Source organism: Dromiciops gliroides, chromosome 2 (assembly GCF_019393635.1).
Source record: "Dromiciops gliroides isolate mDroGli1 chromosome 2, mDroGli1.pri, whole genome shotgun sequence".
In the NCBI taxonomy this organism is placed as follows: domain Eukaryota; kingdom Metazoa; phylum Chordata; class Mammalia; order Microbiotheria; family Microbiotheriidae; genus Dromiciops; species Dromiciops gliroides.
This window is the reverse complement of record NC_057862.1, coordinates 434,741,231-434,760,211: the sequence shown is the minus strand read 5'-3', so window position 1 is coordinate 434,760,211 and position 18,981 is coordinate 434,741,231. Positions and strand designations below refer to the sequence as shown.

Sequence of the window (18,981 nt, the reverse complement as noted above, 5' to 3'; positions counted from 1 at the left end):
GTGTGTGTGCGCATGCGCACGCACACACACACACACACACACACACACACACAAAAAAAAAATTAGGAACTTTTTATTTAGTCCAATTACTTTCTATTCTAACATTCCATTCTAAGGTGCATCTCCTTGGGGTACTTATTTGTATCAATTGGGTAGTGCCCTAGGCCTACAGTCTGGATAGCCTGGGTAAAACTCCAGCCTCCTACATTTACTATACTAGCTGTGTGACTGGGCAAGTCACTTAACCTCTCAGCTTCAGTTTCCTCAAATTTACAAGGAGATAATAAAAGTGGCTACCTTATAAGGTTGTTGTGAGGAGCAAATAAGATAGCATTTATAAAGCACTTTGCACAGTGCCTGGCATATAGTTGTTACGCAAATTCTTTTTCTCACTTCTCTTCCCCAATACAACCCCAGGCACCTTGCTCACTCAGCAAGGTGCAAACAAGTCAGCAATGTATTTAGCAGGTATGATCAATGAGTGAGGACTGGTTTAATCAATGAGTGGATATTTTAAGAGTCTGGTTTTTTGTGGGGGTTTTTTTGGGGGGGGCAGGGCAATGAGGGTTAAGTGACTTGCCAAGTGACTTGCCCAGGGTCACACAGCTAGTAAGTGTCAAGTGTCTGAGGCTGGATTTGAACTCGGGTTCTCCTGAATCCAGGGCCAGTGCTTTATTCACTGCACCACCTAGCTGCCCCCTTGCCTGTTTGTTTGGTTTGTTGTTGTTTGGGGTTTTTTTGGTGAGGCAATTGGGGTTAAGTGACTGGAGTGGGGAAAGACTCTTGGCAAGAAGACCAATCAGCAGGGTATAGCAGTAGTCCAGGCTCAAAGAAATGAGTCTGCACCAAGATGGCAGCAGTGTCAGGGGAGAAAAGAGGGCATGTTTAAGAGATATCAGGAAGGTCAATTTGATGGTTCTTAGCAACTGAATGCATAAAAGCAGGTGGTGGTATGAGAACTTGAGGAGTTAAGGATGTTATTAGACCTAGGGTTTAGGTTTGAAAGGCTATTTCATTCATTGCACTGGTCTATCCCAACAGTCTTTTGCTTTTGACATAAGGGAAAAAACACCATTGCATAGCCCACTTATCTCCTGCCTGGTCTCTAGTCTCTCAAGGGAAGAGAAATACCATTCCATCATGCATCAGTCTCCTGCCTTTGAGGATAGGGGAGAAAATGCCATTCCATCACTCCAGGTCTCCTGCCTGGTTTCCAGTCTTCTTTTGTGAAGAAGACAAAAGCTATTTCATCTAGTACCAGACTCCTTCTTTCCAGGGAAGAGGAGAAAAGCCATTCCATCAAGTCATATAAGCATTTATTAAGCACCTACTATGTATGTAGGTACCAGGCACTGTGTTAAGTGCTGGGAATATAAATAAAGCAAAAGCAAAAAAAAAAGTCCCTGCCCTCAAGGAACTTACAATCTTTTTTTTCTTTTTCTTTTTCTTTTTTTTTTAAAGTCCCTGCCCTCAAGGAACTTACAATCTTTTTTTCTTTTTCTTTTTTCTTTTGGTGAGGCAATTGGGATTAAGTGACTTGCCCAGAGTCACGCAGCTAGTAAGTGTCAAGTGTCTGAGGCTGGGTTTGAACTCAGGTACTCCTGAATCCAGGGCCAGTGCTTTATCCACTGTACCACCTAGCTGCCCTGGAACTTACAATCTAATGGGGGAGACAACATAATACAAACAAATATATACAAAACAAGCTAAATACAAAATAAATGGGATATGACAGAGGAAAGGCATTGGGATTTAAGAGGAACTGGGGAAGGTTCTCTGTAGAAGGTGGGACTTTTAGTTGGGACTTAAGGGAAGCCAGGGAGGTCAGTAGTTGGAATGGAGGAGGGAGAGCATTCTGGGCATGTGATACAGGTAGAGAAAACATTTAGAACCTAGAGAGGGTCATGTTTTTGGAACAGCCAAGAAGCTAATGTCACTGAATTGAAGAGTATGTATCAGGGAGCAAGATTTAAGAAGACTGGAAAGGTAGAAGGGATCTAGGTTATGAAGGGCTTTGAATGCCAAACAGAACATTTCATATTTGCTCCTGGAGCAAAAGGAAGCCACTGGAGTTTAGTGAGTGGGGAGGTGGTGGGAGGAGGGATAAAAGAGAGGCTTGACAGGGACATGGTTGGACCTGTGTTTTAGGAAAGTCACTTTAGTGGCTGAATGGAGGATAGATTGGAGTGGGAAGAGACTTGAGGCAGACAGACCCACTAGCAGGCTAATGCAATAACCCAAGTGTAAGGGGGTGAGGGCCAGCACCAGCGTGGTGGCAATGTTGGAGGAGAAAAGGGGGCATATTCAAGAGATGTTGCGAAGGTGAAATAAGCAGGCCTTGGCAACAGCTTAGATATGGATGGTGAAGCAATACCACTATCAGGTCTGTATTCCAAAGAGACATAAAAATGGGAAAAGGACCCACATGTACAAAAATATTTATAGCAGCTCTTTTTGGTGGGAAAGAATTGGAAACTGAGGAGATGCACCTCAATTGGCAAATGGCTGAACAAATTGTAGTTTATGAATGCAATGGAATACTATTGTGCTATAAGAAATAACAAACAGGAAGATTTCAGAAAAACCTAGAAAACCTAGACTTACATGAATGAGCATGACCCTGGTTGGCTGATAAGCAACATCAAGGTCTGCAAGATGATATGCAGGATATGGATGGATGCTACATATCCTACTGATACCCCATTATTCAAAGATCCCCTCACAGTTATCTTGTTTTTCCCTCCCCTTTGTTTTGTAAAAATACAAAAGACCAGGTCTTCTCTTACTCTAGTGGGACAGTTTTCCATAGCGATCTGTCCTCTGACCAAATATTCCTCTCTCTTACTAAATTTCTCTTTTTTGTTTTTTTTGAGGCAATTGGGGTTAAGCGACTTGCCCAGGGTCATATAGCTAGTAAGTGTCAAGTGTCTGAGGCCAGATTTGAATTCAGGTACTCCTGACTCCAGGGCTAGTGCTCTATCCACTGCACCACCTAGCTGCCCCTCTCTTTTTATTTTTACAAGATTCCTTATGAGCCTCCAATTCTTTGGGTGAGCTAACCACCTCTCCCCGCCCCCCATCCCAATCCAGGTTGCAAGTCCCCCTAAAACTTCAGGTTTTTTCTGAACAACTTTACTGATGAGATTTAGCCTGTGCCAAACCACACCTAGGAGGAAACTATTGTGCTCAGATCAGCTTAGGTAAGGTCTACATTCCTTTTTTTTTTGGTGAGGCAATTGGGGTTAAGTGACTTGCCCAGGGTCACATAGCTAGTAAGTGTCAAGTTCTGAGGATGGATTTGAAGTCAGGTCCTCCTGAATCCAGGGCCGGTACTCTATCCACTGCACCACCTAGCTGCCCCCCCAGGTCTACGTTCTTAATCTAATGACCTTTTTTTTTTTAACCAAGATTTGAGTGACCTAAGTCTTGTACCCATCCCCCCGCAAGCCTTCATAACTCACCTCCAATCATGTCAACCAATTGGATTTGATTGCTGTTGGGGCAGCTAGATGGTGCAGTGGATAAAGCACCGGCCCTGGAGTCAGGAGTACCTGAGTTCAAATCCAGCCTCAGACACTTTACACTTACTAGCTGTGTGACCCTGGGCAAGTCACTTAACCCCAATTGCCTCACAAAAAAAAAAAAAAAAAAGGATTTGATTGCTGTTGACCCACTAGATTTGATGGCTAACTAGTGGATCACCCACAGTTAGAAGAGCATATAAGCTGTGACCTCACAGCCATTAGGGGTCTTTGGTCTGAGAGAGATGGCCATTGACAAACCTTTTATTAATAACCTGATAGCCTATTAATAAAGTGTTTAAATTACCCAGAAACTGTCTTTCATATTTTTAATCTAATCATCACAGGGTACCACCATCCTCCCCATCATAGAACCTACATCTTATCCTCACACTCTCTTACCTCTGATATCCAATCCGTTTGCAAAAATCTTGTTAATTTTACCTTAGTAACATCTCTTTTTTCCGCTGACACTGCCACCAGTTTGGAGCAGGCCCCCATCACTTCATGCCTCTCCACTGCAGTACTCTGATGGTGGGCCTCTCCACCACAAATCTCTCCCCACTCCAGTCCATCTGCCCTTCAATTGCCAAAGTGATCCTTCTAAAGATCAAGTCCAACCACGCAACCCTGATACTCAATAAACTCTAATGCTTTCCTCTTACTTCCAGGTTCAATATAAAATCTTCTGATGTTCAAAACCCTTCAGAAAATATTCTCCCGGGGCGGCTAGGTGGCGCAGTGAATAAAGCACCGGCCTTGGATTCAGGAGTACCTGAGTTCAAATCTGGCCTCAGACACTTGACTTACTACCTGTGTGACCCTGGGCAAGTCACTTAACCCCCATTGCCCAGCAAAAAAAAAAAAAAAAGAAAAAGAAAATATTCTCCCTACCTCTTCCATCCTTTTGTTTGTTTGTTTGTTTTGGGGCTTTTTCTTGTTTTTTTTCGTGGGGCAATAAGGGTTAAGTGACTTGCCCAGGGTCACACAGCTAGTGTCAACTGTCTGAGGCCAGACTTGAACTCAGCTCCTGAATCCAGGGCCAGTGTTTTATCCACCTAGCTGCCCACCTCTTCCATCCTTTTTATACCTTATACCATCTACCCCCACCCCTGCCCACTCTGTACTCTAAGACCAAGTGATACTAGTCTTTAAACAAGACACTCCATGCCAGACTCCAGATATTTTCACGGGCTGTTCTCCATTCTTGGAATGTTCTCCTTCCTCATCTCTGCCTCCTGGCTTCCCTGGCTTCCTTTGAGTCTCAGCTAAAACTCCATCTTCTTTTCTTTTCTTTTTTTTTTTTAAGTTTGTTCAAGATAGCTTAGCAACAAATAACAGACATTTATTTTTATTTTCCAGTTACATGTAAGGGTAGTTTTCAACATTCATTTTCATAAGATTTGGAGTTCCAAATTTTTCTCCCTCCCTCCCTTTTCTTCCCCCTCCACAAGACAGCAACCAGGTTATATATGTACAATCCACAAGTGTTCTTTTTATCAGTTCTTTCTATGGGGGTGGGTAGTAAGCTTCGTCATTAGTCCCTTGGGATTGCCTTAGATCATTGCATTGCTAAGAGTAGTTAAGTCATTCACAATTGCTCATTGAACAATACTGCTGTCACTATGCACAATGTTCTCCCAGCTCTGCTCACTTCACTATACATCAGTTCATGAGTCTTTCCAGGCTTTTCTGGGATCATCCTATTTGTCATTTCCTATAGCACAAGACCATTCCCCCACAATCATATACCACAGCTTCTTCCATCATTCCTCAGTTGATGGACATTCCCTTGATTCTCAATTCTTAGCCACCACAAAGAGTTGCTATAAATATTTTTTGTACAATTTTTCCCCCTTTTCTCTTTTTCATGATTACTATTGCTAACTGTTTCCCTTCCATCCTATTCCCTTCCCCATGATATTTATTCTATTATCCATCTTCTTTCATCCTATCCCTCTTCAAAAGGGATTTACTTCTGTCTGTCCCCTCACCCAATCTGCCCTTCCTTCTTTTGTCCTTCTCTCTTTATCCCCTTCTCCTATTTTCCTGCAGGGTTAAAGAGATTACTCCACCCAATTGAGTTTGTACCTATTCCCTCCTAGAGCCAATTCTGATGAGATTGAGGTCTTTGAGCCAATTCTGATGAGTGTTAGGCTCATTTACTGCCCAGATTAAATAGATTACTCCACCCAGTTGGGTGTGTGTGTGTTAATCCCTCCTTGAGGCAACTCTGATGAGTTTAAGGTCTTTGAGCCTTCTCTGATGAGTGTAAAATTCATTTACTGCCCTGCTCTTCCCCCACTCCATAAACCTTTTCCTGTTTCTTTCATGTAGGATTTCACCTCTGCCCTTCCTCCTCCCCCAGGGCATTCCCCTCACCCCTCAATTTAACCCTAAAGATGTCATCATGGGGCAACTAGGTGACACAGTGGACAAAGCATCCACCCTGGACCCAGGGGGATCCCAGCCAAAACCCGTCCTCAGACACAAGACAGTCACCCACTGCACAACCCCAGGTATGTCCCCAAACTCCAATTTTTTATGGTTCTCTAGGGTCTTGTATTTGAAAGTCAAATTTGCCATTTAGTTCAGGTCTTTTCATCATGAATACCTGAAAGTCTTCTTTTTTATTAAAGTTCCATTTTTTCCTCTGAAAGGTTATGCTCAGTTTTGTTGGGTAGGTGATTCTTGGTTGTAATCCTAATTCCTTTGCCCTCTGGAATATCATATTCCATGCTCTCCAGTCCTTTAATGTAGAAGCTGCTAGATCTTGTGCTATCCTGACTGGGGCTCCACAGTACTTGAATTCTTTCTTTTTGGCAGCTTGAAATATTTTCTCCTTGACTTGAGAGCTCTGGAATTTGGCTATAATATTCCTAGGAGTTTTCCTTTGGGGATTTCTTTCTGGAGGTGATCGGTGGATTCTTTCAATTTCTATTTTACCTTCTGCTTCTAGAATATCAGGGCAATTTTCCCTAAGAATATCTTGGGGGGGCAGCTAGGTGGTGAAGTGGATAAAGCAGCAGCCCTGGATTCAGGAGGACCTGAGTTCAAATCTGGCCTCAGACACTTGACACTTACTAGCTGTGTGACCCTGGGCAAGTCACTTAACCCCCATTGCCCCGCAAAACAAAAAAAGAAACAAAAACAAAAAGATCTTGGAAGAAGATGTCCAAGCTACTTCCTTGATCATGAAAACCCCACCTTCTACAGCAAGTCTTTGCCTGTTGATTATTTCTCACACATATATGTATATGTGTATAAGTACACATATATATACACACACAGAGAAGATATACATATATAGAGCTTGTTTGTACATAGTTGTTTGCATGTTGTTTCTCCAATTTGACTGTGACTGCCTTGAGAGTAAGAACTATCTTTTACCTTTCTTTGTACCTAGTACTTAGCACAATGCGTAGCATGTGTTTATTGACTGACTGAGCTTAGGTGACTGGGAGTATGGTGGAACCCTCACTAGTAAAATGGCAATTAGGGAAAGAAAAGGATGTAATTTTGAACATGTTGTATTTAAAATGTCTATAGGACATCTTGTTTGAGATACCCAATAGGCAGTTGGAGATGTGAGTCTGGTGGTTCAGGAGAAAAGTTAGACCTAGATAAATAAATCTGAGAATCATCTGTATAGAGACAAATGGTAATTGAATCTATGGGGGCTGACAAGTTCTCCAGAAGAAATAATGTAAAGGGAGAAGATAAGAAGGCCCAGGATAGGACTCTGAGGAACATCTGTTTAGCAGGCATGACCTGGATGAGAACCCAGCAAAAGAGACTGAGGAGGGGCAGCTAGGTGGCGCAGTGGATAAAGCACCGGCCTTGGATTCAGGAGTAGCTGAGTTCAAATCCAGCCTCAGACACTTGACACTTACTAGCTGTGTAACCCTGGGCAAGTCACTTAACCCCAATTTGCCTCACCAAAAGAGAACATTAGTAACTTCGGAGAGAACAGTTTTGGTTGAATGAGCCTGGAAGTCAGACTGCAAAGAGTTAAGAAGAGGATGGGAGAAAAGGAATTAAAGATGCCAATTGTAGGTGTCCTTCTTAGGAAGTTTAGCCATGAAAGGTAGGAGATATAGAATGGTAGATGGTAGAACCACCTCAGAGAAAGAGGGGCAAGAGGTGTCTTCTCATCTCTTCTTTAGGGCCAACCTTGTTCTTCATAATTTTGCACCATTCAGTTTTGATTGTTTTATAATTGTTGCTTTTTTCATTTACATTGTTATAGTCATTGTGTATATTGTTTTCTTGGCTCCACTCACTTTACTTTGCATCAGTTCATATATATCTTTCTGTTCCTCCTTGTACATACTATGTTCATCACTTTTTTTTTTTTTTTGCATAGGGCAATGAGGGTTAAGTGACTTGCCCAGGTTCACATAGCTAGTAAGTGTCAAGTGTCTGAAGCCAGATTTGAATTCAGATACTCCTGAATCCAGGGCCGGTGCTTTATTCACTGTGCCACCTAGCTGCCCCGTTTATCACTTCTTACAACAATATTTAGATGTAATATTACATTATGATCATGTAAGACAATCTGTTCAGCCATTCCCCAATTGATGGGCTTTGATCTTGAGTCCAGTTCTTTGATATAATAAAAAGTACTGCTCTAAATATTTTTGGAATTTATAGAACCTTTCATTTTGTCAGTGAACTCACTGTGGCATAGGCCTTGCAGTGAAAGCTCTCGGCCAAAGCTATGGGTATTTTAGTATTTATTTACATAATTCTATACTGCTTCCTAATTTGTTGTACACAACATCCTATTGATTCACAACTCCACCAACTATGCATTAGTGTGCCAGTCTTTTCACAATCCCTTCAGTATTGATTATTCAAGTTCTCTGTCATCTTTGCCTATATTCTGAGTGGAAAGTGAAACCTTGAGGTTGTTTTAATTCATTTTTCTCTTGTTAGTGATTGAAGTATTCTTTCATATGGTTGCTAGCAATTTCTACTTTTTTGGAAAACTGTTTATATCTTTGGATCCCTTACCTTATTGTAGAATGGCTTTTTGTCTTATTTATTTTTATCTTTGTCTTTAATTTCTTTCTCTTTCCTTATTGCTAGTGCTACCATTGCTAGAACTATATCAAATAACAGCAGAAAGCAAATATTATTTTTTAAGTAAAAGTTCTATCAGCCCCTGCCAATCTACTCATCCACACTGAGACTGACTTTCAGCCCACCCCTCCACCCCAAACTTACCCCAGAGCACATGAACTGACTATTTATTTTTTTCTTTTGCGGGACATTGAGGGTTAAGTGACTTGCCCAGGGTCATAAAAGCTAGTAAGTGTCAAGTGTCTGAGGCTGGATTTTAACTCAGGGCCTCCTGAATCCAGGGCAGGTGCTTTATCTACTGTGTCACCTAGCTGCCCCATGAAATGACTTTAACCATTAAAGTTTTATGAAGGGTCAGATCATAGAATGTCAGGGCTGGAAGAGATATTACAGATGAGAAAATCAATCAGTCCATTTATTAAGGGCCTATTACATGCCCCACTAGAAATGACTTGTCCCTTATACCACCTGCCTCACTTCTGAGATTCAATGCATTTTCAAAACCCTATTCCAGGTCCCTAGGGATGGCAACCTGAGCTCCTCCTTACCCTCTAGGGGGCAGGGAGGTGGGTCCACAGATTTGAAAGAATTCATTGCTAGGAGGCTCATATAAAGAGCAATGGCCAGCCTGGTAATACCTCCCACTGCTCCAGGGTACCTCTCCTACCTAGCATTCCAAAATGCCATAGGGAAATAAGGGTGCCTTTTTTTTTTGTGGGGCAATGGGGGTTAAGTGACTTGCCCAGGGTCACACAGATAGTGTCAAGTGTCTGAGGCTGGATTTGAACTCACGTCCTCCTGAATCCAGGGCCAGTGCTTTATCCACTGCACCACCTAGCTGCCCTAGGGTGCCTTTTTGTCTTAATATTTATTAGCAGTTAATTTATCTTAGAAAACAAACACTTATCAGAGATGTTTAATATGGACTTTTCCCTGAAGGATGGCTTCCTTTCTTGTATATGCATTAATTTCCTTCATGAAAAAGCTTTTCAATTTTATGTAATCAAAATTATCAATTTTATCTTTTTGTAATTGTGTCTATCCCTTTAAGAACTTACCCCCTAACTCATAGCTGTGAAAGATGTTACCTGCTTCTCTTATAATCTGTTTTATAATGTGATAATAGTTAGATCATGTATCCATTTTGAATTTATTGCAGATATTGTAGATATAAGATATTGGTTTAATCCTAATCTCTACTGAACTGCTTTCTAATTATCCCAGAAGTTCTTATCAAATAAGGAATTCTTTCTTAGGTGATTCATATCTTTAGATTTATTGAACACTGGGGTATTGGAGTTTCATTATTTCTGATGCTTCCCTGTCTAATCTTTTTCATTCATCTATTTTTCTATTACTTTATCCAACACCAAATGGTTTTGATGACTGATGCTGTATAATAAAATGAGACCTAGAAGCGCCATTCTCCATTACTAGCCATTTTTATTCATTATTCCCTTAGACATTCTAGATCGTTTGTTCCTCTAAATTAATTTTGTTGGGGCAGCTAGGTGGCGCAGTGGATAAAGCACTGGCCTTGGATTCAGGAGGACCTGAGTTCAAATCTGGCCTTAGACACTTGACACTTAACTAGCTGTGTGACCCTGGGCAAGTCACTTAACCCTCATTGCCCTGCCAAAAAAAAAAACAAAACAAATTTTGTTATTGTTGTGTCTAGCTCTGTATAGTATCCCTTTGACAATTTGATTGGTATAGAACTAAATTTGTTAATTAATTTTGAAAGTATCATAATTTTTATTATATCGGCATAACACAACCATGAGTATGGAATATTCCTACAATTATTTAAGTCTGTGTTTATTTCTTTAAGGAGCATTTTGTAATTAAATCCACACAGGCATTGAATGTTCTTTGGTAGACCAACTCCCAAATGGTTAATACATTTTGTAGTTATGTTTGTAGGTTTATTCTGTAGTTTTCAACTTTGCTGATGTTATTTTCTCAATTAGTTTCTTTGCTGATCTATGTGGTATTGGGTATTTTTTTTAAGAGTAACACATGCTGGGGGCAGCTAGGTGGCACAGTGGATAAAGAACTGGCTTTGAATTCAGGAGGACCTGAGTTCAAATCCAGCCTCAGACACTTGACACTTAACTAGCTGTGTGACCCTCGGCAAGTCACTTAACCCTCATTGCCCTGCAAAAAAAATAATAAAATAAAATTCAATTTAAAAAAAGAGTAACACATGCTTTTGGGCAACTATCCCCAACTTCCACTCCTACTGACAAGCTGGGTTCCCCCAAAATGACTACTATGTCCCCCTAAGTGATCTAGAGGTAGTCCAGAGAGCATGAAGAATATATTTCTAATACTGTATAGCTCATGAGCCCCCAGAACCGTTTCCTCTACAATATTGTCAGCTGATTATCGTTTAGTCAGCTAGATTGAATTAGGCTTAGAAATGGGTATTTATGGGGGCAGCTAGGTGGAGCAGTGGATAAAGCACCTACCCTGGAGTCGAGATTACCTGAGTTCAAATCTGGCCTCAGACACTTGACACTTACTGGCTGTGTGACCCTGGGCAAGTCACTTAACCCCCATTGCCCCACAAAAAAAAAAAGAAATGGGTATTTACTAAGGTGATATCATAGGAACAGTTGGCATAAAACATCTCCCTAAATGTCTGTGGCACTCTCTCCCACAAGTATATTGGCATAACACAACCATGAGTATGGAATATTCATACTTAGAGATCACATTTAGCAAAGGGCTTTCTGAAAGCACTTTTGCTGGAGTCCTCAAGATGTTTCCCTCCTATACCAAGTAGCTTTTCTTCTAGGTTCTTTGTAGATCCTTGAATCTTAGTCCAGTTTGGGGTTGACTCCCAATGCAGACACTATAGCTATAACTATAAGCTATATAGCTAGCATTTACATAGCAGAAGTGCTTGTGTGAGGGAAAACAATCCTCTTCTCATAATTCTCAGGAATTCAGCAGCAATGTGACAAAGGCTCTTTTATTTCCTTCTCCTGAGAAGAAGGGACCCTAGTGTGCAGCTAATGGGTACCAAAAAAGGGGGCTCAAAGGCCCTGTTTTAAACCCTATTCGTTAATGAGAATGGACCCTCCCCTTTTTCATCATTGGTCCAAATACTCAAGGGTTACAATCTACCACAAAAACAAGCTAATTGGAATGCAGTATTCCCATCTCTCTTCCTTATATGGGCATAACTCAGGAGTGAACCTTATTCTTCCTTATATGGACACAACTCAGAAGCGGACTTTATTGAGACCAGGGCTTGTTGAACCATGTGATTTTTTTTTTTTTTAGTGAGGCAATTGGGGTTAAGTGACTTGCCCAGGGTCACACAGCTAGTAAGTGTTAAGTGTCTGAGGCCAAATTTGAACTCAGTTACTCTTGACTCCAGGGCCGGTGGAACCATGTGATTTTGTTAGCCAGAGGGGGAGGAGGGGATCTGAGGCCTTTGTCCTAAAAACAGGTTAGGAGGAGTTTGATTGACTGTTATATCCTCATTGAAAAGAGACAACTACCCATTTTCTCACACTTGTGCTTTACAAATATTATCTCACTTAATCCTCATAACAGCCCTGAGAATTTGGTGCTATTATTTTCATTCCCATTTTATAGTTGAGGAAACTGAGGCAGGCAGCAAGCAGTTAAGTGACTTGCCCAGGGTCAAACAGTGTCTGTTTCAGATCTGAACTCAGGACTTTCCTAACTCCAGGCCCAGTGCTCTATCCACTGCACCACATAGGTTTGTTACTGTTCAGTCATTTCAGTCATGTCCAACTCTTTGGGGAACCCGTTTGGGGGTTTTCTTGGAAGAGATTCTGGAGTAGTTTGCCATTTCCTTCCTTCTCCAGCTCATTTTACAGATGAGGAAACTGAGGCAAGCAGGGTTAAGTGACTTGCCCAGTGTCACATAAGTATCTGAGGCCAGATTTGAAATCAAGAAGAGTAGTCTGGGGCAGCTAGGTGGTGCAGTGGATAGAGCACCAGCCCTGGAGTCAGGAGTACCTGAGTTCAAATCTGACCTCAGACACTTAACACTTACTAGCTGTATGACCCTGGGCAAGTCACTTAACCCCAATTGCCTCACTAAAAAACAACAACAAAGAAGAGTAGTCTTCCTGACTCCAAGTGTTCTACACTACTGAGCCACCTAGGGGCCCCAAACCACATAGGAACCTAAGTAGTTACTAAGTAGCTACTGTGTAGCAGGCACTATACTAAGAGCTTTAAAAAATATTATCTCAGGGCAGCTAGGTGGCGCAATGGATAAAGCACTGGCCCTGGATTCAGGAGGACCTGAGTTGAAATCCAGCCTCAGATACTTGACACTCACTAGCTGTGTGACCCTGGGCAAGTCACTTAACCCCCATTGCCCTGCAAAAAAAAATATATAATAAAAAATATCTCATTAGATCCTTACAACAATACTGATCCCAGTTGATTCAGGAGCACAGCTAAGATGGTGATGGGAAGATGTAAAGTCCTTTAGTTGTCTGAAGGTCACAAAGTCTAGAAAGAGGGTAGAAACAGATATAGAGAGCAACACCTCTTCCTTCCTCACTAATCAATTGTTTCTCTGGAGTTTAAGTGGAACTTTTTTCCTTTCCCCCAAGTTCCTAGGTTTTATATGGAACCTCCTAGTTGCCTCAGGGAATCTGAAAGCTCTTCTGGGGCAATGTCATTCCAGTCTGATTTATTTAGCCTAAAAACTATGACTTCAATTGATTGGTCTTACTTGGTTATGGTAACAAGGCATGCCATTTACTTGAGTGGGATAGGGGTGCCTTGATTACTTTATTCAATCAATATTTACCCTTACATAAGTAAGCCATCATATTAGTAACTAGGGATAGTTTTGTTATCTCTTTGCCTATCTTTAAGTGTTTAATTTCTTTTTTCTATTGCTAGTACTATATCAAATAACAGCAGGCAGCAAATATATATATGTATGTATATTTATATGTGTGTGTGTGTGTGTGTGTATGTATGTATATATTTTTAAGAAAAAGCTCCATCACCCCCTGCCAATCTACTCATCCACACTGAGATTGGCTTTCAGCCTACCCCTCCACCCAATCTTATCCAAAGCACATGAACTGACTTTAACCACTAAAGTTTTAAGGAAGGGTCAGTTCATAGAATGTCAGGGCTGGAAGAGATATTACAGATGAGAAAAACAATTAGTCAATCCATTTATTAAGAGCCCATTATGTGCCCCACTAGAAATGACTTGTCCATTACACCACCTGGCTCACTTCTGAGATCCAATGCGTTTTCAAAACCCTATTCCAGGTCCCTAGGGATGGCAACCTGAGCTCCTCCCTACCCTCTAGGGGGCAGGGAGGCTGGCCCACAGATTTGAAAGAATTTATTGCTAGGAGGCTCAGATAAAGAGCCCTGTCCAGTCCGGTAGCAGCTCCCACTGCTCCAGGGTACCTCTCCTACCTAGCATTCCAAAAGGTCATAAGGAAATAGAGGTAGGGCTGAAAGGGCCTTTCCAGACCTTCTTATCCAAATCCCACCATTTTACAGTTCAGGAAACTGAGGCCCAGAGAGATGAAGTACTTTGCTTAAAGTCATAGGGGTAGTAAGAGGATGGAGATGAGAATGGATCATGAGGGGCAGCTAGGTGGCGCAGTGGATAAAGCACTGGCCCTGGATTCAGGAGGACCTGAGTTCCAATCCAGCCTCAGACACTTGGCACTAGCTGGGTGACCCTGGCAAGTCACTTAACCCTCATTGCTCTGCAAAGAAAGAAAGAAAGAAAAAAGAAAAAAAGAAAAGAGAATGGATCATGAGTTCTCAGAGTCCAAACTCAGTGCTCCCTCTGTCCGCTGCACCACATTGCCCCAGGCTTGAACTGTTGCCTAAATTAAGGTCAAAGAGGGCTCCCAGGTCCGGCTCCTTCTTCCACTCTACTTCCCTTTCAAGCTCTCTGCCTTGGGCCGGACTACCCCACCCCCGATCTCTTATCCTGGTCTTACCTTCCTCCTCCCAGAGCTGCAAGGTCTGCGGGTCGCTCTTGCGCACGCTGCCCAGGAACTCGGGCTGCACCGGTTGCATTCTGGCATCCAGGCGCTCCAGAGGACCCTGCTGCTCCTGGGTGCAGGCCGCGGCCGCCCGCTGGCAGTGCTCCCTCAGCTCGTCGGGGTCCAGCAGGGCCAGTTCGGTGAGCAGGGACGCTCTCCCAGCCGGTTCCAGCTCTGCCCAGAAGCGCAGGAGATGGGACTGGCCGGCCTGCTCCAACCTGGCTCGTATCTCCTCCTCCGACACCATGTCTACGCTACAGACACCAACCAGTACCAGCACCAAAAGCAGAAGACAGAGTCTGTGGAACTTCCCCGGGAGGTAGCGACTGGTCTGGGACGTCGTCTCCCGCCTTAAGCTTGCATAGAGCACTCGTGACCGGTCCAGGAACTGACCTAATGTCACGCGCTCTCAGAGCCAGGCGATCTATAGGCTTCCAACTCCAGCAAATATTCTCCTCTAACCTGTGGGCTGGGCCTCCCGGCCCTAGGACTGGGTCAGCTATAGGGTCTTCCTCCCCGCCCCTTTCCATCCCTGAAAAGTTTCTGGCACGCATGCCCAGTACCATTCTCGGAGAGGCGTGCTAAGCGTCTACTGGGCTTCCTAGTGGAAGTAGCCCTGGACTTTACTATCACTTGGATAACAGGGGGACGAGGTGGCACAGGGTTAAATCCTAAGGTCCGGCTCCTTCCTGTCCCACGGGGGAAATTCTGCTGCTTTACCTAGCACTTCCTCCAGAGCCTCTGCTCCAGGGAGGAAGGTTCAGCTTTTTCTCACCCTCTCACTGGCCAGGGACTTTTAAGAGACTGGAAAAAGTTGACACTGCAGTAGGGGGTGAACGTGAAGGAAGACGGGATGCTCGTCCCATCTCTTAATCCCTCAACATGTACAAAAGCTTTGGGCTTATTTATTTGTCCTGAGCCTCCCCCATTGACTTCCAGGGAAGGCTAGTTATGATTCTCCCCCATTTTATGGGAGGTAGAGAACTGAGGGACCTGAGTCAAACTGAGTGCTAGGGCACTGGTTCTGTGAATGGAAGGTAGTCGTTCCTGGGCAACAGGTTACTAGGACTGGCATGGAGGAAGAGGAAGAGGAAGAGGAAGAGGATGAGGATACAGAGGGGACTTGAAGATAGCTGAATACCTGGCTCCACATCCCAGGCTATAGAAGAAATCCTCGAGCTTTCCACTCCCAGCTCATCTTAGTTGGTAATGCAAAGGGGATTTAGAGCCCCAAGGAGCGTAGCTAAAAAAAAAAAACAACAACACACGACTGAGGAGTTCAGAGAAACCTGGAAGGACTTGCATGAACTGATGATGAGTGAGATGAGCAGAACCAGAAGAACATTGTACACAGTATCATCAACAGTATTTGATGATCAGCTGTGGTACACTAGATTCTTCTCACCAATACAACAGTACAAGAAAGTTCCAAAGGACTCATGATGGAAAAGGATCTCCAAATCCAGGAAAAAAAAAAAAAACTGTGGAATATGGATGCTGATTGAACCATACTATTTCTTTTGTTTTTGTTGCTGTTGTTTTTCTTTTTTCGAGGTTTTTCCTTTTTGCTCTGATTCTTCTCTTATAACATGACTAATGCAGAAATATGTTTAATATTATATATATATATATAATACAACCTATATCAGATTACCTGCTGTCTAGGGGAGGGGGGGAGAGAGGGGAGGGAGGGAGAAAAATTTGAAATTGGAAATCTTATAAAAACAAATGTTTAAAACTATCTCTAGGGGAGTGGCTAGATGGTGAAGTGGATAAAGCACCGGCAGTGGATTCAGGAGTACTTGAGTTCAAATCTGGCCTCAGACACTTGACACTTACTAGCTGTGTGACCCTGGGCAAGTCGCTTAAACCCCATTGCCCTGCAAAACAAACAAACAAAACTATCTCTACATGTAACTGGAAAATAATAAAATACTTTTATTTTAAAAAAAATAAAAATTAAAAAATGACTTTGTTCTTCCATTCTCCCCTTCCCCTTCCACCTTCCAACGTCTCCTCCACCCAACCTCCAGTATTCTGATCCAGAGGCATTGGCCTCCTTGCTGTTCCTCCGATAAAGTGGGCTCTGGGCATTTTTACTGGCTGTACCCCCATGCCTGGAATGCTTTCCCTCTTCATCTGGCTTCCTTCAAATCTCAGCTAAAATCCCACCTTCTAGAGGAAGCCTTTTCTAATCCCTCTAAATTCTAGCACTTCTGTTGATTATTTCCTATTTATCCTGCATATTGCTTGTTTGTATGTAGTTGTTTGCATGTTTCTGTCCCATGAGACTGTGATCTCTTGGAGGGCAAGGACTGTCTCTTCTTGCCTTTCTTTACATCCCTTTGCACTTCAATGGCAGGGACAAAGTGAGTTACTTCTTATTCTGTGTGTTCCCTTGCAGTGTCTAAATTGGTATCAGGTAATTTTGATTATATTAATTTTTTTCTTTTTTTTTCTTTTTCTTTTTTTGTTTTTTTGCTGGGCAATGATGGTTAAGTGACTTGCCCAGGGTCACACAGCCAGTAAGTGTTAAGTGTCTGAGGCCAGATTTGAACTCAGGTCCTCCTGAATCCAGGGCCAGTGCTTTATTCACAGCACCACTTAACTGCCCCTGATTATATTAATTTAAAAAGGATTTGTACAAACAAAAACAATTCGACCAAGATAAGAAGGAAAGCAGAAAGATGGGAAACAATTTTTTTTCAAATGTCTTTGATAAAGGACTCATTTCTCAAATACATAGAAAAATGAATTAAATTTATAAGAACACAAATCATTCCTCAATTGATAAATGGTCAAAGGATAGGAACAGGCAGTTTTCAGACAAAGAAATCAAAGATACATATAATCATATGAAAAAATGCTCTAGATTACTGTTAGAGAAATGCAAATTAAAACAACTCTGAAGTACTACCTCATACCTATTAGATTGACTAATATGACAGAAAAGGAAAATGACAAATGTTGAAGGGAATGTAGAAAAATTGAGACCAATGGAGTTATAAACTAGTCCAACCATTCAGGAGAATAATTTGGAATGATGCCCAAAGGACTATAAAACTGTGCATACCTTTGACCCAGCAGTAGCACTACTAGGTCCCAAAAAGATCATAAAATTTGTATCCCGAAAAGATCATAAAAAAAGAGAAAAGGACCTACATGTACAAAAATATCATAGCAGCTCTTTTTGTGGTGGAAAAGAATTGGAAACTGAGGAGATGCCCATCAGTTGGGAAATGGCTGAACAAGTTGTGGTATATGAATGTAATGGAATACTATTGTGCTGTAAGAAATGATGAGCAGGCAGATTTCAGAAAAATCTGGGAAGACTTAAATGAACCAATGCTGAGTGAAGTGAGCAGAACCAGGAGAACATTGTACGAAAGTAGCAGTAACATTGTATGATGAGCTTTAGCTCTTCTCTGCAATACAATGATCCAAGACAATTCCAAAAGACTCATGATGGAAAAATGCTATCTACAGTCAAAGAACTGAGTCAAAATGCAGATCGAAGTATACTATTTTCACTTTTTTCCCTATTTTTTTTCCTTCTGTTCTCTTCTTTTACAACATGACTAATATGGAAATGTGTTTTACATGATTGCACATACATAACCTGTATCAGATTGTTTGCTGTCTTGAGGAGGGCAGAGGGAAGGAAAGGAGAAAAAAATGTGGAACTCTAAATCTTATAAAAAATGACTGTTGAAAATTGTCTTTATATGTAATTGGAAAAAATAAAGCACTATTTACATTAGATAGATAAGATAGATATAGGATATATAGATGGGTAGATGGATAGATGGACACATGAATGAGTGAATGCATGAATGAATGAATGAATTGGTATCAGACCCATGCTCAACACTCAATAAACAGTTGCTGACTTCCGGAACTGTAGCCAAGGCCCTTATTGACTCTTTACCACACACCTGAGGTTCCCCAAGGGGTCACCTGATGCTTAGGGAGTGACTTCCCTCCCCTGCCACCCCCAAGATTCAACAGCTAAAAAGAGCCTTGTTCTCCTTAAGCAAATGCTCTATAGTAACACAAAGCTCTCTTGTCCCAGGCTGGTGCAGCTCTCAGCTGTGGCTTCCTCAGCTACAAAAATGTTTCCACTCATTTCAATGATGTCTGATGTCATTCCTGTATTCCCTTGGACAAACCCCTGCTTTATTCCCAAACAGATTTGCAGCACAGTCATTGTCTGGCTAGATAGCCCTCAGAGTTTACTGACTGAGAAACGTCTTTCTAGTATGTTGGGGCAGTGCTGTCTTAGGTATTATACTCCGCCCCTGTTTCCAGTCTCTGGACCTGGCTGGTTCTTGGAGAATCAAGAGAGAAAGGGG

At 42.1% G+C, this 18,981-nt stretch overlaps 1 protein-coding gene across 1 annotated transcript in view; it reads right to left on the bottom strand.

Moving 5' to 3' along the window:
- The window catches only part of UAP1L1 (UDP-N-acetylglucosamine pyrophosphorylase 1 like 1), a 39,458-nt gene extending 24,368 nt beyond the window's left edge, over positions 1-15,090 (bottom strand). The window contains exon 1 of the mRNA XM_043985830.1: positions 14,585-15,090. Coding sequence (XP_043841765.1) covers positions 14,585-14,876 — 292 coding nt within the window. The 5' untranslated portion in view covers positions 14,877-15,090. The remainder of the gene's footprint in view (positions 1-14,584) is intronic.
- Between the last annotated feature and the right edge of the window lie 3,891 nt (positions 15,091-18,981).